Source organism: Apodemus sylvaticus, chromosome 17 (assembly GCF_947179515.1).
Source record: "Apodemus sylvaticus chromosome 17, mApoSyl1.1, whole genome shotgun sequence".
Lineage (NCBI taxonomy): Eukaryota > Metazoa > Chordata > Mammalia > Rodentia > Muridae > Apodemus > Apodemus sylvaticus.
This window is the reverse complement of record NC_067488.1, coordinates 32,648,826-32,672,196: the sequence shown is the minus strand read 5'-3', so window position 1 is coordinate 32,672,196 and position 23,371 is coordinate 32,648,826. Positions and strand designations below refer to the sequence as shown.

The following is a 23,371-nucleotide window of genomic DNA, read 5'->3' as shown; positions in this document are numbered from 1 at the left end:
GTGAGCCCTATTACCCTGGAGCCGGCTTCCATCTCACAGAAGCAAGGTGAGCTCCTCGATACTAAGTTACTGATTTCCCAAGTGGCAGGGTACAGACCTACCTTGGGTGCTTAGGGCTTTGTGGGAAAGAAGCACTTTCCCTCCTAGCTCAGCACAGGTCTGAGGCCAGAGGAGGTAGGAGGGAGGGAGGGAGGGAGGGAGGGAGGGAGGGAGGGAGGGAGGGAGGGAGGCAGACAGTGCCCTAAGGCAGCCATCTGACTGTTGTCCCTGAAGTCAGTGGGAAAGAGAGTCAGTTGACAAGAGGACTTCTAAATAGTGCTTCTCACCACTGCAACCCTTCACCAGCTTGGTTGCTGGCAGAATGGCTGCTTCGGCCTTGGCTTCCAGAGGGAGAGGCTCCAGCCATGTGGTGGCACCATCTCCCAGGAGTCCCTGATTCCCAGGTCTGTGGAGCAGTGTTTCGGAAATGCTCCCTGGGTCATCAGGGCCAGCTGCTGTTTTCTCCTGAGACCCACCATCCATTTCTACCCAGACACCGTATTCAGTATTGGCCCAAGAGGGATTCCCAGCATGCAGCTGCTTCTGAGGTCCACTACCCTGCCTGGCACAGAGCGGGGTCAGGGAGGGTAGCATCCTCTGCAGGCATGTGGGCCAATTCAACAAGCACTACCCCCTCCCAGTCCCATGCCTTCTGGCCCACGGATAAGCGCACGTCCGTATAACACTGCCCCCTGTCCCATCTGGAGTCCTGCTCAGTTTTATTTAGTAGGGTATGTTTATGGTTTCATTAAGGTGTATATGACGGGTCTGCACAAATTACCTTTATTTAACAGGTAGAGGGTAACAGGTATTTCACATGTTGGTGAGTTTAGGCATAGTCACATTTAGTCATGTTTGTTATGTACACAGTTTAGTCATGTTTATTATATACATGTTTATTATGTACCCAGTATGAGTAGGTGTCTTCTGATGAAACTCAGTGGCAACAAGATGAAGGCTGGGGATAAACAAACAAAAAAGAAACAAACAAGATGTGGCAAGCTCCAGAAGTCAGTCCTGCCCACAGAGACTCCTTTAAAATGGATAGCAATTTGGAATTTGGAAAATTTTTTTTTTCCCAAGACGTGAGTTTCTCTGTATAGCCCTGGCTGTCCTGGAGCTCACTCTGTAGACCAGGCTGGCCTTGAACTCAGAAATCTGCCCGCCTCTGCCTCTCAAATGCTGGAATTAAAGGCGTGTGCCACTACTGCCCGGCAGGAATTTGGAATTTTGATCCAGCTGATGCTTGTTGAATGATGGTTTTTTGTAGTATGATATCTTTCTCTTTTAATTTTTCATGAATTTTGTTCAGCTACATGTTGAAAAGTCCTATTTTTAGACCCTCTTCTATGGGCCAGCCGGTTTCTGAATATTGTTCAGGGCACTTAGAAAAATGACAAAGAAACAAGTTTGTTTGAGACGGTGAGTGCTGTCGGGATATGCATAATCCTGGAGTGGACCTAGGTGTGCCTGACCCTGGAGCTCCTCGACATGTACACAGATGTTCACTTGCACACACCATGAGGATCATGGGATAGAATTTAAATTTCTGTTCTTCGGCTGGGCAGTATCTCAGTGGCCGTAACCACACAGACGGGCCAGCTGACGACGGTCTCCATCGTGGTGTAAAGTTCTGCTGGGTACCACTGACCCCGGGGTCCATGAGCCAGATCAGAGCCAGGTCTGTCAATGGGAGCGTGTTTAGAGATGCTGAAAGGCCTGAGCAGGCTGTGGGATCCAGTTGCCACCCACTGTGGAAGTGACCTGTCAGCCTGACTGGGACTTGCGTCATCAAATCTGTAACGACTTGGTCTAGCGGTTCACTACCCACAGTGCCTGTTAATGCCACTGTCCTGAGAGCTCTGGGGTACAGGAAGGAATGGGTTCAACACCTACTCTGGGCCCAGTGCAGCACTTGGCCACACCCTGGGTGCTCACCCATCTAGAAGGCACCGAGACCCCCAAACCTGGGAGATTGACCAGGTAGAAGGGCTTAGGAGTGAGAGCTGCAGAGCTGGGAAGCATCAGCTGACCCCGAGCCCTCAGAACCCCTTATTTAGGCCAGGTCTCCAAAGGTATAGTCTCTATCTGTAAGGTTAGCAGTGCTTTATCTCTAAAGGCATCCTGTCTTTATACTGAGAAGATATTTGATAGGTGGCTCACCACTACTTCAGAAACAACTTTGCTATTCGTTCATTGGCTAGGGATGTTTGCCCTTGTCCCCACTGTAATGTATCTCACAGGATTAAAGATTGATTGTGATGGTTCTGGGGTTCTATTGTCTAGTTGTTGTCCCCCTCTTAGGACCACTGATCTTCTAGGGTTAAAGGCAGATTGGTTACTGTGCTGAGGCTTCCTTAGAAACAATTTGATATGCCTGTGTAATAGCTCTTGAAACTATGGGGAAATGTATATATTTTATTTTATTTTGGCTCACCGAGCTCTGCCTGCCTCCGCCTCTGCCTCCTACATCAGAGGAGGCTGGCCGGGTAGCACCATGCCTGACTTGGGAAAAGTATGAATGCAAGCTTGCATTCTCTACGTGCTGGGAAGGAAGGAGAAACAGCATTTAGGGGCCCTGTTGCTGTGTTTTGTCTTTGAACAAGGTCTGTCTAGTGTCCTGGCGCCCTCTGAGAGATGCATGCTGGGGCTATTTTTTTTTTCTTTAGCCTTACAAATGAGGCTCTTGTTTAAATGGCTTCAATGGACAAGATTACAGAGCCAGAGGATATCAAATGTGTGTGTGTGTGTATGTGTGTGTGTGGTGTTCATATGTGGGCATATGTGCACAAGAATAGAAATTGATACGAAGTGTCTTCCTCAATAGCTCTCAGCCTTATTTTTTGGGAGAGTCTTTCATTGAACTTGGCCTGCCGGGCCAGCATTCCTCAGAAGTCTCCTCCACCCCAGCACGGGTGCACATCGCTGTGCTCAGTTTGTTATGTGAATGCCCTGGGGATAGAATTCAGATTCTTGTGCCTCCACTGCAAGCCCTCTTCTGACTGAGCCATCTCCCCCAGCCTCTGATCACAGCTTTTCCATCCAAAACTTCAAAGCAGCCAAGACAAATTTGAATCCCTTGTGTGAGCTTCCTCCCAGGCAGCCCACACTAGCAATTTAGTGCTTAGCTGGCCAGAATAGAAAATGGAACATGAGCTAGAAGTCTGATATTCAGATAATCCGCATGCCTAGCTGTATAACATACTGATATCATCAACATTAAGATTAGTACTTCTGTGACTACTTGTACAAGAGGTCGGCCCTGAGGGTTCTTTTGAGCTAATTCGAAGTGTCAGGATGGCTACTAGGAGCTAATAGAAAATGGCAATAAGATTAGGGGTGACGTGTGTGACAAGGGCTGAGACAACCTTTACAAGTTACCACCGTCTACAGCTGTCCTCTTCACTGTCTTTGAGGACAAGTGTTCGGCCTCCCACTGTGATCCTATCTGTGGGGGTTCTCATTCGAGCCGTAGTCACTGTGTGGCGCTGTAACTCATGTGGCTACTTCCCTGGGCATGAGACCCTCGTAGCCAAGGCCTCACCTCATCCTAGGAACTGACTGCTAGCCACTTCGTTCTTATTGAGAGATCATGACATCATGTATACGATCATGTTTGGGTGAGGCTTTTGGGTCTTGTTAATTTAAGACTTGGAGTGACTGAATATTTGGGGGGAGAGGAGGCACAGGGTAGGAGGAAGTGATATGGAACTCAGATGACCGTAGGAAGGACCCCTCTGCTTGGCACATAGGGTGGAAGAAACTCAGCCCAGCAGGGCAGCCAGACATGGAGATGTTCCGTTCACAGTGAAACCTCCTTCAGATTCAGAAGTTGCTTCTGGTTTTTGTTTGTTATCTTGTTTTGTTTTCAAGACAGATTTTCTAGACTTCTCAAACCCGAAGGCTAAAAGCCTTTGCAGGCTCCCAGAGGCTACAAGGAGAGGTTTGAATGAGAGTGAGTTTGTAGTTAATTGTGACGTTGATTCCAGGTAACTCAGAGAACCGCTCTGTGTTAAGTGCATACCCCATGAATGGATGGATGCCTGCACATCCTTGGCTTTGAGGTTTTCTCCCCCACTCCCCAAATCTCGAACATAACTGATTTTCATGAGTTGCTCTTTTTGTGTCTTTTAGCCTCTTAAAAGGCTTTTATTGTGTGTTCTTGCTACTTTATTACTACATCCTCTTCATCCTGTGGCATGTGTTTCAGTCTCATTTAGAAAAACGATGAATTCCAAGTGAATTCCAAGTGAAGATAAATCTGAAGACTTCGCTCTAAGTCTTCTTAGACGCTCTAGTGAATGTTTATTGCGTAGTTACTATTTATTAGCGCTGTTCTTGAGAAAAGTCTTACCAACTGAAAGAAGTGACCAAGCTTTGCCGGTTTTTGCAGGGTCTCTATTTACAGGGCTCTTGGAATGGAACAGGATTATGGGTGTAAGTTTATAATTTTATTATCAGGAATAGAATGAATTATGGTCACCAAAAAAATCTCAAGTGATAAACAAGCCAATAAAGTTCCAAGATGAATTCTCGGAGGGGAAGGAGTAATTATTTGAATTATATTTGCCTGTTTAATTAACATTTATTGTCTTCTGGGTAACAGGCACTGCTGGGTACTCTTACATCTGCTATTTTATTTAATTACAAAGAGTTCTTCACTTGCAGATAAGATTTCCCAGGGGCTTCCCTGGGCTAATGAGTTAGCCTGCATGGTGTTTCTCAGGCCCAGCTGCTCCTGCGGATCACCTGGGGAGCTGCAGGGCCATCTGGTGCTGGGGCTTCCTCTGCTGGGATCCTGGTTTACCTACCTGTGCACGGTTGGCACCCAGCAGCAGCGAGTCAACTCTGGACCAGCTAGTGAAGTTATTTCACTCAGAAGAGAATACCTCCCTGAACTTCCGAAGCAGTAAGCAACTGTTGTGCAGCTCAGCAGCTGAGTTGGCGGTGCCGTGTGGAGCACGGCAGACACCTGCTTTGGTTTTTTTCCCCTTTGTCTGTTTCCCATTGAGTGGGGTGTGGGGAGTGTCAGGATAATTATGGAATGAAGCAGGCTGGCAAAAAAAAAAAAAAATGTTTCCTGAAATGTCTCAGCTCCAGAATTTCCCGGGTTATAGTCTGACTCTCCTCTGCTGTGTTGATCAGGGACATCCTGTAGGTGACTGGCCTACTAAAAGGCTGCATCTGTGTATGGTGGAGTTGCATGTGTGTAGGGGCCAGAGAATAATATGTAGGCGTCAGTTCCCTCCCTCCACTGTGGATGGAACTCGGGTTTGTCAAGCTTGGCGGCAAGCATTTGAACTCGCAGAACCTTCTCATTGGCGCTCTTTCTTATGAGAGAGACAGAGATAGGGAGACAGGCAGAGAGAGAGAGAGAGAGAGAGCGAGAGAGAGAGAGAGAGAGAGAGAGAGAGAGAGAGACAGAGAACCAGCCTGTACTCCAGTGCAAGTACGGAAATCATAGGACAACTCTGTTGAGTCAGGTCTCCTACCTCATGTGCGTTCTTAAGACTTGTGTGGCAAATGCCTTTACTCCTTGTGACCACATTTTGATTTTGGAAAATATTTATTTATTGGGAGCATGCACATGCTGTGACACATGTGTGGAGACAGGAGTGTCAACCGGTATGAGTCTCTCTCTCTCTCTCTCTCCTTCTACCATGTGAGTCCTGGAGACCAAACTCAAATCGTCACGTTTGGCAGCAAGCATCCTGTTCGGCCATCTTGACAGCACCCCCGCCCCCTTGTTTATTACAATGCAGTCTTTCCCTGTCTCAGGCCTGTAGCTTACCGAGTAAGCCAAGCTGCATGGCCAGTGAGATCCAGCGTGGACCGTTCCAGGTGTGGGCTAGGTGGGCTTCACTGGTAGCAGCCCCCTAACCTCCTGTGCTTGGCCTGGTGACAAGTCTTGACTTAAGAGAGCTGTTGTCTCTGCTTGGATACTCTCCTGCCTCTGCACAGCTGGGACTTGTAGCTGTCATTGTGGATAGAATGAATCCCTTTGGGGAAGCTCTGCTCGGGTCCTCATCACTTTTATCTGGCTGAGTTAATGGAATACCCTTGCCCGCCCACGCCTGTCCTTGTACCCTCTGGCCATTTTAACTGCACTTGCTCTTGATGTGAGAGGCCTGGGTGGCTGGAAGGCTCAGTGTGTGGTCTCTGAAGCCACAGTTCTGCCATCTGTATCTCCTCTGTAGCAAAGGATCTCAAAGAGAGCAGGAGACTTGGCCCAAGTTAAGTGGCCCTGGAATCTGTGGTGAGTCTGCTGTATACCCATTTCTCTTTGCAAGAAACTTGGGAGTGAGACATAGTCACCTGTCTTCAGATACCACCTTCCGGCTGCCACAGGCACTGTGTCCAGGGTTTGCATCTAAGTCGTACAGTGGTTAGCTTCCTTAGTGTTTTTAAAAACAAAGACTTTCATGAGAGTTCCCATGCCTTTTCTCATTTCTAGGACTTTGTGCAAGGCCTTAAAAAGTTTCCCAAGTAAAGAACTTATCCCTGTGTTTTGTTCTAAAAATTCTTGTCAAAGAATCAGAACTAGAGGGATAGGAAAAGTGGCAGTTGTGTGTCTATGTGTGTAGTATGTATATACATGTATAATTTGCTTATGGTATATATGTATGTATGACATGGGTATGTGGTATGATGGTATGTATGATATATGTACCTATGACATATGTGGGATATATCTATGCATGTGTGGTGTATTCATACTGTGTATCTGCTATGTAATATACATGTATGTGGTATATGAGTTGTATATGTGATGTATGTATGTATGTAGTATGATGTATGTATGAGGTATGTGTACACATGATATGCATGTGTGTGCATATGTGCTTTCACACTGTGTGTGATAGGTATGTTGCATATGTTTAAGTGGAATATATGTGATGTATATTCATTGTATGTGTGGTATGTATCATGTATGTACATATGTGGTTTATAAGTATGTTTCATTTACTCATGATTGTGGTATGTTATGTGTACATGAACTTGTACATGAGTATGGCACGTGATGGGTTATGTATATGTTGTGCTTGTATGTGTGCTGTGTGTGTATAGTGCGATATATAGGTATCTGTAGAACGTGTGCTGTGGGTTATACTATATATGGTGTCCGTAAGTGTGTGATAATGGCATATATACATGTGTGCATACATATTTGAAGATATAGCTGTGAGCTTGGCTTAGACTTTAAGCATTTGTGATGAGTTTAAAAGAGAATGTTAAAGCATTTAGCAAGAACAAGGGGAAGGCACTTGCCCTGTGCACAGAGTCAGAGCTGGCAGAGCACACAGGGTGGCGGCAGACAGTGGCCTCCTGAGACAATGAGGCCCAGCCCCACACCTTTTGTGAATAAAATGAAGCGGGTTAAGTGGCTTCCGGTATTTTCAGAACTCAATGAAAAGCTAAGTGAAAACTCCCAGGCAGCTGAAGATCTGATCTTAGACAAGGGCACTCACTCTGTTCCACTCCACCTGGCAGTGAGTGTGTCTAGACGCACTTCTGCCTCCATCTCAAGCTGAGTGCTGGTCACGTGTTAAGGGGGACACTGTTGACCCCTGGCTTTCTGAGAACTCTCTTTGATCATAAGCCTCTGCTCTGAGAGATGTTTCCAAGAGTGAGAACTCACTCGAGGGCACTGTGCGTGCTTTCTTCTCTGTGCAGAACAGAAACCCCAAACAGGAAATGGTTCAGAGACAGAATGGCTGAGATCAGTTCACAGTCAAATTGAGCTGAACACTTTTTTCCCCCCTGGGACTAGGGCTTCTGTAGCTACCCAGAATTCCTGGACCCTCTATCTTAGAACTTGGAACCTTAGAGGACAGCGTGGTTCCACCCTACCCTCTACTACTGAGACTGTGGAGCCCAGCCTGAGTGGTCCTTGGTTACAGATGTTTGGGGCTTTGTACTTCCTGTGCAACTGCTGGCAAATTACAACTCAGAGTCAGCTCCTCCTTCCCCATCCCCATCTCTCCTGTCCCCCCTTCCCTCCCCCCTCCCCTCCTCCTCTTGTGATGGCTACTGTTATTTTCAGCACTGAGAGAAAGATTTGAGAAACATTGCTGCTGTGTGTCTAACCTGTGACCCGTGGACTCATGCTGTAAGGGCCGTTTTTAATGTAGCCCAATACAATGTTGTAAACTGTCTTATTTCATTTACTTGTTTTGCTGAGACAGGGTCTCACTCTGGTTCTTGATGGCCAGGAGCTCACTGAGTAGAAGTGGCTGTCCTTGAACTCACAGAGATCCACTTGCCTCTGCATTTTGAACACTGAGACGAAAGGAGTGTCTTAGTCAGGGTTTCTATTCCTGCACAAACATCATGACCAAGAAGCAAGTTGGGGAGGAAAGGGTTTATTGAGCTTACACTTCCACGTTGCAGTTCATCACTAAAGGAAGTCAGGACTAGAACTCAAGCAGGTCAGGAAGCAGGAGCTGATGCAGAGGCCATGGAGGGATGTTCCTTACTGGCTTGCTTCCCCTGGCTTGCTCAGCCTGCTCTCTTATAGAACCCAAGAGCACCAGCCCAAAGGTGGTACCACCCACAAGAGGCCCTCCCCACTTGATCACTAACTGAGAAAATGCCCCACAGCTGGATCTCATGGAGGCACTTCCCCAACTAAAGCTCCTTTCTCTGTGATAACTCCAGCCTGTGTCAAGTTGACACACAAAACCAGCCAGTACAAGGAGTGTACCTGCATGAGTTTCTATGTATCACATATGTGAAGGTACTTGTTGAGACCAAAAGAGGGTGTCAGATTCCCTAGAACTTGAGTGACAGTTGCTTGTAAATTGCCTGATGTGGGTGATAGGCATTGAACCCTAGTCTTCTGTGAGAACAGTAAGCACTCTTAACCATTGACTGGATCTCTTCAGTCCAAACATGAGAAATCAGTGTGATGTTTGTTTTTGCAACTTGATCGCATAAGTTTGTCTTTTCTCCTTGTTTAGTTTTTTTGAGACAGGGCACAAAACCAACCAACCAAAAACAGAGCCCCAAATTATGTCTTTCCTGGAACTCATTATGGAAACCAGGTTGGCTCTGAAATCATGAGAAATCCTCCTGCCTCTGTTTCCCAAGTAGTGGGATCAAAGGTGTGTGCCACTATGCCCAGCACTTGGATAGTTCTTAAGCATGGTCTTTGTAGATGACAACCCCATGGTACCATGTCAAAAGTTGGGGTGCTTTGGCATGGTCTGTGCAAGTCTTCTTCTCAGACCATGTTACTAGTATCTGAAGGGAAGAAGTGATAGTCCAGGCCAGGAGTTCCTCGTGGCTTTCAGCGTGCTGTGGTAGCTTGTGTATTCATTGTGTCACTCTTCTTACAGGAGAAGACACCGAGGCCGGGGATCTGAGTCATCGGTTCAAGACTACCGCATTGGTACGTAACAGAGCTGGCATAGGACCCTAGCCACCTGGCTCTAGACCCTGTACTGCTCACTCTGACTCTGAAGCAACAACCGAGTGGGCGGCAGGGGCCCTGATGTGACTTTCACTTCAATAGAAGCGTCCCCACCCCATGGAAGTGACAACACATAAATGCATCATCTCCTTCAGCCTATGAATGTTGAGGATCTGTAAGCTATTGAATCAGATTGTTTAAATAACTGATTTTTGGAGGCGAGGTGATTTTGCACGCTTCCTGTCATAGGTAATGGTAGCAGTAAAGATTTCTGAGACGTAGACTGTGTGTAGACATTACTCAAGTCAGCTCTCACAGTCGCCCTACAAAGCTCAAGTTCATGGGAAGGAAGGACCTGGCCCCAGTCATTCTGTTATCGAAAGCAGAGTCAGTATTCACACCTGGCTTACAAGCCGGTGCTGTTAACCAGCTTAATTTTTGGCACCCTCTGAGGATGGGGAAAACCATTCTCCTTGAGCTCAAGTGCCCCCTGGCTGGCGGGGGCGTACTTTTTCTGTCTTCCTTTCCTCTTGGTTTCCTCACCACATCCCCCATGGCTGGCCAGCTTTGTGGTAAGGCTTTGGTGCTGTGTGGAGTCCTCAGCACAGTGGCCACGGCAGCCTCTGCTCCGGCGTGCTTTAATGGTTTTGATTTTTTTAATGGAGTTATGTCTACAGTTAAACACAAATCTTATTCTTTACAAAAACTGGGTAGATGTTTAATATCCTACCCAAGTTAACTGCCCCAAATCAGTATTCCCATCATGCTAGGAATCTCCCTAGAATTGCCTGATTAATCAGTACTTTATCATGTCTGTGTTTTCAGCTTACACAGATGTGAACATAGTTCGTCAACAAAACACACTGAAGGCAAAAACACCTTAAGCAGCATAGGTAGTCATGTCATTTTCCCCAGCGGGCCTCTGTCTTGGACAGTATGGAGAGGAGAGTAATAGGAGAATCCGCTATTCTTTCTGTTAGTCTTTGTTCTCAGCACCTTTTAAATTTTGAGCATCTCATGCCTTCAAGTGTCTCCTATATCGATAGACTGTAATTATCACACAGCATGCCCCCTATATCCAAACCATCTCTTCCATATGGTGCTCAGCTTAAGACATTCAGTCCAGTGCTGAAAGAAAGATGATGTTGTGTGTCAGAAAAGAGAGTCGGCCAGGCTTCACTGGGAGGCCATATGGGATTTTCGAACCACTTTGGAGATTTCGGTTTTTATATTACATTCTGATGTTAGATGCTAAACCTGGAGTGAGATGCATTTTATAGAAATCTTACATTTGTAATTGAGTGGGAAGGGGACAGTATCATGAGCATTTGGAGCCCGTTCTCTCCATTTTCCTTTATGTGGGTTCTAGGGACTGAGCTCTGATCACAAGGCTTGTGTGCAAAGTACCATTATTTACCAAGCTTGGTGGACAGCCCATAAGCTAGAATTGTAATGTCAGTAGGACTGAAGCACGAATGGGTGATTGTATTGGGTTCAGTGACCTGGAAGTTTTTGCTGAGAAGATACACCAAACTGATTTGCACAGATACTTCCCAGTACAAATGTGGAGTTGGTGGAAGTAAGAGCATTGGATCTTGGGGAGTCTGTGACAGAACATTCTAGAATCAACCAGAAATTCAGAGAGACACGGGAACCAGTGGTTATGGGTGAGCACAAGCTGTGACTTTTGTAGCCAAAGATTCCAGTGACTGGGGTTTCGATTCTGCAGTGAGCCTGAGATGAGGTAGCCTGAGAATCCAGGAGCCTCAAAGGAAATGTTTATTTCTTTATGACAGCGGGGCTAGAAAACATCACTGTCTGCAAGTTTATCATGAGTTGAACGAGTGTTAGCCACAAGAAATAAAAACTTGGCACTGTACTACACACACACACACACACACACACACACACATCGAATCTCTATTTATATAGTAATATAATGTCATGACATTATAACATGATGCCCTTCAACCTGACATGAACCAAGTTTCAGTACCCATACTACAAACACAAACCCAGCCCCTACAGGATATTTTGTCAGTGCATTCCCGACAGGCTTCACATAAAAAGGAAAATACTACCTCTGCAGAAGTCACAGTTAGACACTATAGGCTACTCAGGACAAGCCATTCCAAGATGCTGGCACATTTAACCATTCAATAAAACCAAGAAATAGTATGTTTAAAATGATTGAGGACTATGACATAGAAAAGTAAAGCAAGGGGAAAAAAGATCTGTAAACCAGCCAAAACGAAATGAAATCAGAGTCCTTTTATGTGACATCTAACGGAAGGGTTTAAGGAGTGAGTAGTTGTGGAGAACAAGCGAACTGCCGTACAGTATTAACCCTCATTAAGTGTGTGCCAGACACTGTTCCGCGTTCTTGGCTCAACTCACTTAATCGTCAGAACAAATTGTGAGGGGGCATCATTATGGCCATCTGTATTTTTATTTGTTTATTTTACATTTCTAATGAAAATATAATGACATCATTTCCTCCCATCAGCCCTTCTGATACCCTCCCTACTCTCAACTTGATAGCCTCTTTTTGTTCATTCCTGTTATAAACATACAGACAAATACATAGATATAACCTGCTGAGTCCATTTTTATTTTTCCTGTGTATATGGTTTCAGGGCTGACCGCTTGTATTGGATAACCAATCTGGGACTCAAACCTGGGAGGGGCTAATTCTCCATCCAGCAGACATTAGTGCCCTGTAGTTCTCTGTCTTGGCATTGGGTTGCCATGAGATTTCCCCCCTTCTATGTTAACATGTCTGTTGATATTGTTGTTCGGGTCTTATTCAGCAGTTCTAAGAGTCACATAGTAGACTTCCTGGTACTCTGACTTTCAAGTGTTATGCCTCCTCACCCGCCATTTTGCAGCATGGCCTGAGCCAGTGCTGTCGATGTGTTCATTGGAGCTGGGCTCCCCATGACCCCTTGACCTCTGTGTTGTGAACAGTTATCATCTCAATTTTATAGATGAAAAAAGAAACACAGCTAATGCAGTTAAATCCTGTTTTCAGGGTTTGTACACTTGCACTGGTAAGGACAGAGCTGGGATTTGACCCCAGCAAGAATTAAGAATAATCACCAAGTGGCAAAGGGATCTAAATATGAAAGAATAGCAAAGAGACACAGAGGCCGGTTCTTTTCACCGCACGGTGGGACTAAAGGAGAAACACACTAGGAAACATGAGAATTCAATGCCTTTTGAGATTTCCTGTAGTCTTTGAGATCTAAGAATTTGTGAGCACACAAGCATCATGGGTAAAGCATGCTGGGAAGGGTGGCAGACCCTCTGTTTGCAATGTAGTATATAGTGATGCGCTGATAAATGGTTACAGCAGTCTCCCTGGGGAAAGGGAAGAAAAGCTGATTTGTAACATTTGGTGATTTCTTTATAAGATTTCTTTTTAAGTTTTACTTTATATGTGTATGGGCAGTTCGCCTGCATGTCTGTCTGTACACCATGTAGCACCCATGGGGGCCAGAAGAGGGTGTCAAATCCTCTGGACCTGGGGTTACTGATGGTTGTTAGCCAATCATGTGGATGCTGACAAATCGAACCCAGGTCCTCTGAAAGAGCAGCCAGCGTTCTTTACCAGTGAGTCATCCACTAGCCCCGTGTTTGCAGCTTTCTGTGGGCTGTAAATATTCCAGTAATGACCAGCTTCAGGCTAGCAATCCGATGTCTCTAAACTTGGAGTTGAGAAGCTGTGAACAGGGTCAGGTCTCCTGAAACTACATGAGCTGGCTTCAGCATGTCACTGACTCGCACGTTCGTGCTATTTTAAGCTCTGATTCTGGGTTGTGCACCTAGGAGCGGAATTTCCAGGAAGTAGTAACGTCACGGGTGATTCATAGGGGCAAGAAGAGACAATGGGACAGCAGCGGAGCTCTGCCCTTCTTTCTTCCCTTGTACTTAAAAACCTAACAGGAAAGCAGCTGTTTGTGAATGCGGGCAGAGGCATGGCATAGTCCTCACACTTGGACACCATATGCAGAGCTAAATACTAGGGCCAAGTCCTCATCCTCCCAGGGTTTATGACCTCCCCAACTATGGGTTTTTGATGGCATTTACACTATCAGGTATGAACTCCATCTTGTGTGGTGGGGCCTCAAATCCAGTCATAGAACAGTTGGGTGCCCTATGACAATTGTGCCACTATTGCATATCTTGGTTTGTAGGGTTCACAGTGGAGCAATACCCTTCTTTTGGGGGGGGAGGGGATAGGTTTCAAGACAGGGTTTCTCTATATTGCCCAGGCTGTCCTGGAACTCACTCTGGAAACCAGGCTGGTCTCAGAAATTCACCCACCTCTGCCTCCCAAGTGCTGGGATTAAAAGGCTGTGTCCCCCACTGCCCAGATACCCTTCTTTACTAGTAACCTACACAGTTCCTTTCATCATCACACCAGCTAGAGAATAGGAAGGAAGCTTGCTCTCAGTTCCAGCTTGATTTCTCTCTGTCTTGTAACCAAGGTGTGTGGTGTCTTCAGGAATGGGCTCTTACAGTCTATTTTCAGTAGGCCAGCAAAAGGAGATGCTAGAGCCTGGATTCTTTGAGGGCTTTGCTGACCAACAACTTATGAGGTAGTCAGGATTTAGTTTTGAGTTGCAAGACAAGCAATATTCATAGAAGTAGGCATTCATATATATGGAAAAAAGGGGAACATGGATATTTTCCCATATTTTTGTCATACATAATCCGGATACTTGCTTGACTCTGCTTAGAATATAGCCAGAAATCTGTGTGGGTAGGTGACACCAGACTCCATGTCCTTTGATGTGCATTTGAAGTTTTAAAAGTATTATTATTTATAGGCAGTCTCGTTTTATATCCCAGGTTAATTTATACATTGTTGTGTATCCCAGAACAGTCCAGAACCGGTGGTGATCCTCGTGTGCCTGACAAGTCCTTATACCACCATGTTGGTTACATGTTGCTATTAGATAATATGCTGTTAGGGATATAAAAAATATTTATACAGGCACTGCTTAGCTATCCGAGGGGTTCAGAATGTACCTTGAGCTTCCCCGCTAGCCACCTGCTGTTCATCCCTGGCGCCCTCCACCCACTGGGTTACTTGGAGGTATTCTGTCATTATTAATTGTCTCAACTTGAAGTCTGTTTGCTCTGGAAAGTCAGAACTCTGTTTCTGGAACAAACGAATCCCTGATGTGTTTAGTGAGCAACAAAGGTGAGAACTTGTCCCGCTGTGTCATCCTTTTTTTAGACTTATTTGATCCGCCCACCGCCTGTCCAGGGCGGATCATCAAAGGCCCCAAAGACACTGGCTTCTGTTCCCTGACAAAGAACATTTATGGCCTTTCTTAGCGGAAGAGATGTTCCCGGAGGAGCTTCCATTGTGGCTGCTGTTGCTGTGGCCGGCCACATGTCCCACATGTCGAACTCATGAGCTGGTTTATAGAACCAGAGGTTTCTCCTCTTGGCGTTCCCTGGTTACAGTTTGGAAATAAGTGCCCTGAGTGGAAATAAGTGTACATCTTAAAAGGCCTTTATGACACTGTCTGTGGTTTGGTGAACAGTAACCCAATTAGGTGAGGCAACAAAGATGGCCGCCAGCTCAGAGAGTCAGGAGACGGACACAGCAACTTCAGCGAACAGTGGAGATGACATTAAGAGTATCACAGCCTCTGCCACAGGTTCCCAGTGATAGTCCATTTGGCTACGCATTTTCAGTTTTGGGGGCTCAGGGTTCCATGAAGTTCTTGGCAGCCCCTTGCCTGCGTCCTAGGCAAGCTGGGTTGCGGGGCTTCAGTTTACTGGAAGATGGGTGTGAATCGGCCGTGATACCTGACTCCCTCAGACGAGCATTCTGTCTTCATTGCCTGAGTGCAGATGGAGAGTTGGTTTAAATACTGTTGCCCTGGGAGATTCTTTCCTGATGCCCCTTTCAGGCTTGTGTTGCTAACTTGATTGTAATCTTACTGACTCTGCACAGCATGCAGGGTGGCCACCTCCATGACTGTGAGTCTAGAAAGGTGACATGGTCCACCTGCTTCCTGTGCTCTCAGGAACTTAGACCTCTCGGGTTGGGATTCTTTCCATCTCCAGACAACTGCAGTTTGAGCTGTCTTAGAAAGGAGATTTGTTTCTTTACTTGAAAAGATGGGCTTTAAGGCATCAAGAAATGGAAGCCTAAAATCTTGCCAAGTCTGGGCAGTTTCTGGTCTCTGGATGAGACCCATTTCTGTTCCAGATTGGGGCATCGTTTAGCAGTTAGTGGTTCTAACAGGTTTAGAAAGGTCACCTTCCTAATAATCCAGCTGGAAGTCACAGAATCGACCTTACAGTCCCTCTGGCTAATGTGCAGCATATGCCTAAAACAGTCCCTGTTGCTAAGTGTACTCTGTAATTTGATTCGCCAGTCTAGGACCATCGCCTACCCACTGGAGAAGGTGGGCCGGTCTCTGAATGCTTCCTGGGTCACAGGGACAGAGACTAAGGCGAGGGGCTCCTTCCCTGAGGCAGTCTGGGAACTGTTTCTGAAGGGTGGATAGGGAAGAGCAGAGGAAGTCCAGCGAGGCAGGTTTTTAGTGTTACTGGATGAGTGAATGAACAGAGGAATGAGCAGAGGAGAGCGGGCGCGAGGGCTGGTTGTACAGCGCTTGCCGTGGGTTAACAGATGGAGCTTTGTAAAGAAGAGGGATCCTGCTTTGAAGTCTAGCCATTAAATTAACTGAAATATTTAACAAGAGACACGAGAAAGACAGGCACGCGATAGCTGTTTCTAGGTGTGTGAAGGGCACTGACAGGGCAGGAGCAACAGATGGGTCCCGGCTCTGTGTCCTAGGTGCTGGATGGACACTTTGTTCTTGCCTCACTTTAGTTTTTATTAGAAAAAATTATCAATTTTTTTGCTGAGCAGCCGGGTGACTTAGTGGTTAAAGGCGCTTGGTGCCAAGCCTGATGGTCTGAGTTCGATCCCTCCGACACACATGTAGAAGGAGTGAACCAAGTTTTGCAACTTGTTCTCTGACCTCCACAGGCGTGCATGTGTGTGTGTGCGCGCGCACACACACACACACACACACACACACATTCTCAAAGTCTTATTAGCTTTACTATCTCAGACTAATTGTACTAATATCTTGTTATGCCTTTATGCCTTTCAGTCTTCTTCCTAAGTTACATTGCCTTTGGTGTTTATATGTTTGTTTATTTTGAGATTGTTTGGTTGTATAGCCTTTGGATTCTCCGAAGTCCTCCAACCTTAGCCTCTTGAGTGCTGGGATTTCAGGTGTACACCACCATACCAAGGTTTTATTTACTCCTTATAATTTGTTTTTGTCAGAGAAAGAGACTGTGTCTCAGAATTGCTGAGGCATGGGCACTGGGGGGGGGGGGGGGGGGGGGCAGCCGGGACGGGGTTCAGAGTTCTGTCTTCTGCCAGGCTCACAGACCTGGTTTCTAGGTCTTTGGCTTGGCTGCTGTCTGCCTGGCAGGCTACACCATGTTCATCAGGGTTTCTTCAGGATCTAATCCTAGAATCTTGATCTCATTGTTTGCTGTGTTATCCACTCATTCAGGTACTTGATCAAATACTCAGGAATGACTTCATTGGTGCTTGGTGGGAGCGGGGGTGTGTCAGTGAATGAGGGAAGTCCTCATTTCTTTAGAGTTCTGCATCCTTTCTTCTTGTTAGCCAACCCTCTAGGAACGCAAGGCTGTGAGGTTGACGGCCACACTAACCAGCCCGGGACTCCTGGTTAGTAGGCAGACAGTCCATCCGGAAAGCTGGGAGACCTTGTTTAGTGTATACACATACTCTCGTGAGCTGCGGCTCCTAATAGGAATGGGTGTGTATGGTGGGAGGAGGCTTGAGGTTAGCCACCTTCCCACTTTCCTCTTCCCACTTTCCTGGAGCTGTGAAGCCCACCATTATGCACATATGATGACCCTGGTTTCACAATCTCAGAGTAGAGCCATGGACAACAACAACAAGGTCAACTGCAGAAAGGAAGGGAAATCACACTCTGTGGGTATGGCCTCGCCTGTTCCTTGACACGGCTTCTTCAATCCTAGGGAGACGAGTATAATTACCCCACAGTGCAGAACAGGGAGCTGGGGCCTTGGCTGTGCTCAGAGCTTGATCCCAGGCCCAAGTGTTTCTCTACACCTGGGGCTTCTTTTAATGCTCCAGGTAGAGCCGGGGGCCTTAAATGCTTCTGAAACTCCAGGTAGTTTCATTCTTTCTTTCCATTTATTTACTGGGGGGGGGGGGGGAATACTTGTTTGAGGGGCTCTGTATTGAAAAGCTGTTAAGCCCAAGTTCCAGGGTGACCAAGACCTGTTTGTGTTCTCCTCTGAGAGAGTCTGAATCTGAGTTGGATCAATGGACATGCACTGGTATTCCCACCCATCCTTTCAGTGAGTCATCCTGGATGGATCCTCAGGTGGGGTGCGCTGAGCTGCAACTGACAGAAATCCCAGTTGCGGACAGGGTGATCACAGTGATTGACAGGAGCAGGATGTGGAATGGGCTTCAGGCACACTGTCATCAGGGCCCTGCCTTTCTCTCTTGGCGATGCTTTGGGCTCTGCACATCTGTCTCCTGGCTTCATTCTCAGGTTCCTGTCCTTTCCAGCAGCTTAGGAGAAAGAGGGACCATCTCTCTGCAGAATCCTTGAACAGAATTTCTACTCTTCTCTCTGGCTGGGTCCTCTCAGGACTTGTACCCACTACTCAAACCAACCACGGTGGCAGAGGAGAGGGACAGTGTTGTCTCAGACTGCCCAGAACCCACCTTTAGAATTGAAGACAGGAGTGTGTGGCTCCTGGTGGGGGATCTGTGGCAGAGATGTGACCTAGAGGCAGTGACAGTCTCCAAGTGCTTTCTGTGTGAGTATGGAAACAAAAGATGGGCCAGGCCACGCTCTGCCTCTTCTCATGGTAAATTCTCCTAAGGAGTCCACATTGGTGGTTTGCTTTGATCTTTGAAAGCTTACCATTTTGTACATTTTCTCTGTCACTCGCATCATATCTCTTCCCAATGGGCAGTTATTTCCATTTTATAGATGAGGGAAACCAGCATCGGGAAGGTAGGGTACTGCTGGCCTTCCAGTACTAGCAAGGCAGCCAGATGTGTCTGGTCTGTGATTCCACTCTATTTCCCTTTGGGATAGTTTGTAGAGAAAATAGACTCTTAATAGAGGCCCTAAAAAGGGTTCCCTAATGATTCTTCACAGTAAGCAGGGCCGTGGGCATAGTTAGCACTTTTCATTTCCAGCTTTTATTAGGAGAATCCTGCCTTTTTTTTTTTTTTTTTTTTTTTTTTTTGGCTAGGCAACTGTGGATGGGAGGAAACCTCATTTCCCAGGTTCCGGGAAGGAACAGATAATTGAATGAGCCCCCAAGAAAAGCGGAGCCATTGTGGACTCACAGTGATTCAGAAGATAGAGCCTCAGATGCTTTTACAAAAATGGCTTTTCTCTTCCTTTTAACTTCCCTGCCTGAGGCTTCCATTTGTTTTCTTAAGCAATAGAGCAGCCATTATGTAATCTATACAATGCCTCCTTCCCTTGGGCCCCAAGTTAACTGTGCCTCCAACAATGCAGAATGTCTTTTCATGTTGGCAAAGAGTTTACATAAAGCTAGTGGGAGTCCTAAATTAAACTGCCAAGGCAAAGGCAAACAAGTCAGGCCTTCTGGTTTGCTCCAGATACTGCAGAGACAGCATCCCCCCCCCCCCCCCAGCGCAGGAAGCTGATTGGCTGAAATCACTTTGTGCTGTTGCAGGATACCAGCGTGCCTTGCTCTGCGCAGAGCATGCTTGCCCTGAACACAGTGGCCAGGTGAAAGGGCACCTGCTTCTTCAGAGGCCCCCTTATCTCTCTTGTACCTCAGGAAACACATTTATCTTAACAGAAATGAAAGGAAAGTGGAGACCCAAATGGTAGGTGGTGGCTACCTGACAAATGAGGTTTTTGTAAATGTCCTAGTTTGATTTCTCTTGTACAAGACCAAAAGCAAGTTGAGGGGAGGAAAGGGTTTGTTTGGCTGGCTCACTGCTTGTAATCCGTAAGCAAGGAAAGCCAAGGCGGGACAGGTAGGAACTGACTGAAGACGAATCTTGCTCACTGCCTTACTTTCCCTGGGTTGCTCAGGTACGTTTTCTTAAGACAGCCTAGGCCTGCCTGCCTGTGGGCGATGTGGCTCCTTGTGGACTGGGCCTTCTTACTTTGACTATCAATTAAGAGAATACTTCATAGACATATCCATAGGCTAGTGGTTCTCAACCTTCCTAATGCTGCGACTCTTTAATACAGTTCCTCAGGTTGAACCCCATAAAATTATTGTTGTTGCTACTTCATAACTGTAATTTTGCTACTGTTATGAATCGTAATGTAAATATCTGATAATTATGCGACCCCCGTGCAAAGCTCATTAGACTCCCAGAGGGGTCACGTTGCACAGGTTGAGAAATTCTGGCATTGGCCGGTCTGAACGAGGCAATTTCTCAGCTGAGATTCCTTCTTGAGGTATGTTGGAGTTGGTGTTAAGCTGACAAAAACTCCAACAGTAACCTAGGTGCTGCCTCCTTTTTTTTGAGTTCTTGAGTCTGTTTTGCCACTCCCGGATTATTACTGAATGGGGCTTTACCTACCTGTGTTTCCCTTACGAGATTTTCTGCTTACTGTTCTGGGTCACGGACAAAGAGGAATTTGACGCACAGACTCCTTTCCTAATAAAGAGCCGTTGGTGGGCCTCCTCTCCCTAGATTCATGCCCATCCATTCTCATCCTTGTAATTTTACACGTCTGATGACTCTGAACATGGCAGGATGGTTTTGTGGGACCTAGAAAAAGTGTGAAGTAAAATAGGGCACCAGATGCCTGTGGTTGGGCTTAGGGACGAATGTCAGGTAGACATTTGGTCCTTCAGCAAGGTCGTTGAGACTTGTTGACCCTAGCTGGAGACCCACCTTGATGGCTCTCATTAGGGGTCATTCGGATTGACTCCCCACAGCAGAACCTGACTTGACTTTGTTATAACTGCAGTTCCTAGAGACTGGGGTTGATGGCCAAGCTGTGTGTGTATTCTGTCTGGTTCTTATCCTTGTACGGCAAGCACGTTCCTCACTGAGCCGTCTCCCCAGCCAGAGTCAGTAGTTATTAGCGCTTCAGCTGATTGCAGTTGCAGACAGGTTCTGCAGCAGGGCTGTGTGATAGCTATACCATGATTATGACCTGGGGATCATTCTCAATGGAGTGGGAATTGTCACAGTGACAATTGTAATGGTCATTTACTGGCTGACATATGGAGAGGAAGGGAGGGGTGCTGTCTTCTGACTGATGTCTGAGGAGTTGACTGATTGGCAGGTAAAGGCCACGGAGGAGGCTGCTGCCCTCATCTCATTCAGCCCGAGAGACCACTGCGGTCATCTCGAGTCTGAGATTGAGGTTTCTGTTGTGGTTACCACAGCATAACCTGTCGACATCCTGGTGGATACAGCCATCCTTTTAATAACCACATTGGATTGAGGAGTCAATATTCAAGACCGTATTTTGCGAAGCTGTGCATTGAGGGTGAGTTTATTTTGACTTGTGGCTTGGGAGGAGAAAAGAGCACAGTAAACCAGGCTATTAATCTTAGTCTGGTTGATTCATTTGTGGAAACCACTGCGTATGTCTCAAGAAACCAGATTAAATCAATTAATAAAACCTTGTCTTGTGTTTTTGCAGCACTTTTCTCAATGCATGTCTTGGTGATCTGTAAACCTCATACTGTCGCTAGTGTGTTTTATGCCTCCCAGAGGCATGGGAGGCACAAATGGGTCTGCGGGTTACCGGAAAGTGGAGAAGGATCCATGCTTATCCAGCATGCATAGAGTTCTGACCTAAGTCTTGATGGTCTGCGGAGCCGTGGGAAAGTGCTAGGGAAGGTGTTCCTGGGGGAGAAAGGCACAGCAGCAGGATGGCACTGACAGGAGCTCTGCAGCCAGCTCCGAACTACATCAGGCACTGCAGTGTTCCCCACCACCGTGGAAAAGTCCATCAAATGGGCATTTCTCCTTGTGGTTTCCAACAAACAACAAACACATCTCTGAACTTATTTTTTGTCTTTCAGTGTTGGAAGGCATTTGTGTGATGAAGGCATAGATTAAAAACGATTTCTTGGAGCCGGGCGGTGGTGGCGCATGCCTGTAATCCCAGCACTCTGGGAGGCAGAGGCAGGCGGATTTCTGAGTTCGAGGCCAGTCTGGTCTACAGAGTGAGTTACAGGACAGCTAGGGCTATACAGAAAAACCCTGTCTCGAAAAAAACCAAATCCAAAAAAAAAAAAAAAAAAGATTTCATGGGCCCTCCCCCATTTGTCCTGAAAAATCACACCACATACCAAACCAAGGGTTAAACATTGCTTTATTAGTAATTATTAAAAAAAACAAACAAAAAAAAAAACAAAAAACAAAAAAACAAAAACCAAAGCAGGACTCTTCATGCCTCGGGCAGTCAGACTGAGCTTTGATCATGAACTCAGTTGTTCTCTGGCAGTGTAGACATAAGCATCTGTGAGCTCCATGACCAAGATGTCAGGTCTGGTGGGGTGGGTGATTTGGATTGCACTGCTTATAACAAAGTAGACAAGTTTCTTCTCACCCTGGCTCCTCAGTTTTTTAAAATGTAAAATATTAAAGATGATTTTCAAAGTTCTTGCCTTCATAAATTAGGTAGTTCGTTGGAATGCCAGTAGGCTGCAGGGGTTAGTTCTGTCAACATTGATACATTCTAAAATCACCTGGTTAAAGAGTCTCAGTGAAGTGTTGTCTAGATTGTCTAGGTCAAGTTGGCTTGTGGTGGTGTGTATAAATGATTATCTTGACTTTATTACCTAAGGAGGGAAGGCCCACCCTTTGTGAGCAGCACCATTCCCTAGGCAGGGTCCACCACTCCCTAGGCAGGGTCCACCACTCCCTAGGCAGGGTCCACCACTCCCTAGGCAGAAGATCCTGAATTGTGTTAGAGTGGGAAATGCAAGCTTAGCACAGGCAAGCGTGCATTAACTTGTCTCTCTGCTCTTTCCTGTGGATGTAATGCGACCATCCCTCTCCAGTTCCTGCAACTTTGACTTCCCTGCTTGATGGAGGGTAACCTGGAACTATGAGCTGAAATAAAACCTTTTACCCGCCCTAAGTTTGTTTTGTCAGTGCATTTTATCACAGCAAGAGGACAGGAAACTAAGACATGGGTGCGCACAAAACTAGTGACCTATTACATGAAAATGTTAAGCACAGAAACGGACACACCAGCCTTTTCTCCGAATTCAGGGGTCAAGGCAGGCCTAGGGCTTAGGTTAAAGGTATTGTTCTCCTTTGCAGCTGAGAAGGGGGTGCAGTCTCTTGGTGTCTGTGCTCTAACGTGAAAGCTGTACCTGAGTTTCAGAGAGGGACCTGGCTAAGCCAGTTGTACATCTTTGTGACATAGACCATATTGATATCCCCCCTCCTTATGCAGTATCTCTAACTTGAAAAAGTAACTGTGAGAAGCTAAGTTCATTTATACTTTTAGCTCATGTATGACTTTTCCTGTTATGCTGTTTTAAAGTTATGAATTTCATATGGAGTGTCTAGAGCTAATGACTTAATCACGTAGGCTACTTGTGAGTGCTATTCAACTTCCTCCATGGCCCTTAAATGAGCTCTCTGTGGAAGGGCTGGAGTGACATTAGCCCCCAGACTGGGTAAGTCAGCACTGTTGGCCACATATGCCCCCGACTGGCTGGCTGTAGCTGTGTGCTAGGTACATGCTTTTTGTCAGAGATTACACCAGAGTCAGTGCTAGCTCAGGAGTACCAGGTTAGCCAGATGGGATAGCCTGGGCCTACAGGAAGCTCCCAGTGTTCAAGAAACCGCCATACCATCACAGTAGGAAGAGGCTGTGAATAAGC

At 46.4% G+C, this 23,371-nt stretch overlaps 2 protein-coding genes across 4 annotated transcripts in view; one reads left to right on the top strand and one right to left on the bottom strand.

Annotated features, from left to right (window-relative positions):
• LOC127668053 (basic salivary proline-rich protein 4-like) overlaps positions 1–9,427 on the bottom strand; it is a 40,944-nt gene extending 31,517 nt beyond the window's left edge. Inside the window, exon 1 of the mRNA XM_052161498.1 lies at positions 9,378–9,427. Within this exon, the coding sequence (XP_052017458.1) occupies positions 9,378–9,409 (32 nt within the window). The 5' untranslated portion in view covers positions 9,410–9,427. The remainder of the gene's footprint in view (positions 1–9,377) is intronic.
• The window catches only part of Cyrib (CYFIP related Rac1 interactor B), a 95,559-nt gene continuing 81,565 nt past the window's right edge, over positions 9,378–23,371 (top strand). For all 3 annotated transcript variants that reach the window (XM_052161492.1, XM_052161493.1, XM_052161495.1), the window contains exon 1: positions 9,378–9,430. The gene's annotated coding sequence lies outside the window, so the exon portion shown is untranslated. The remainder of the gene's footprint in view (positions 9,431–23,371) is intronic.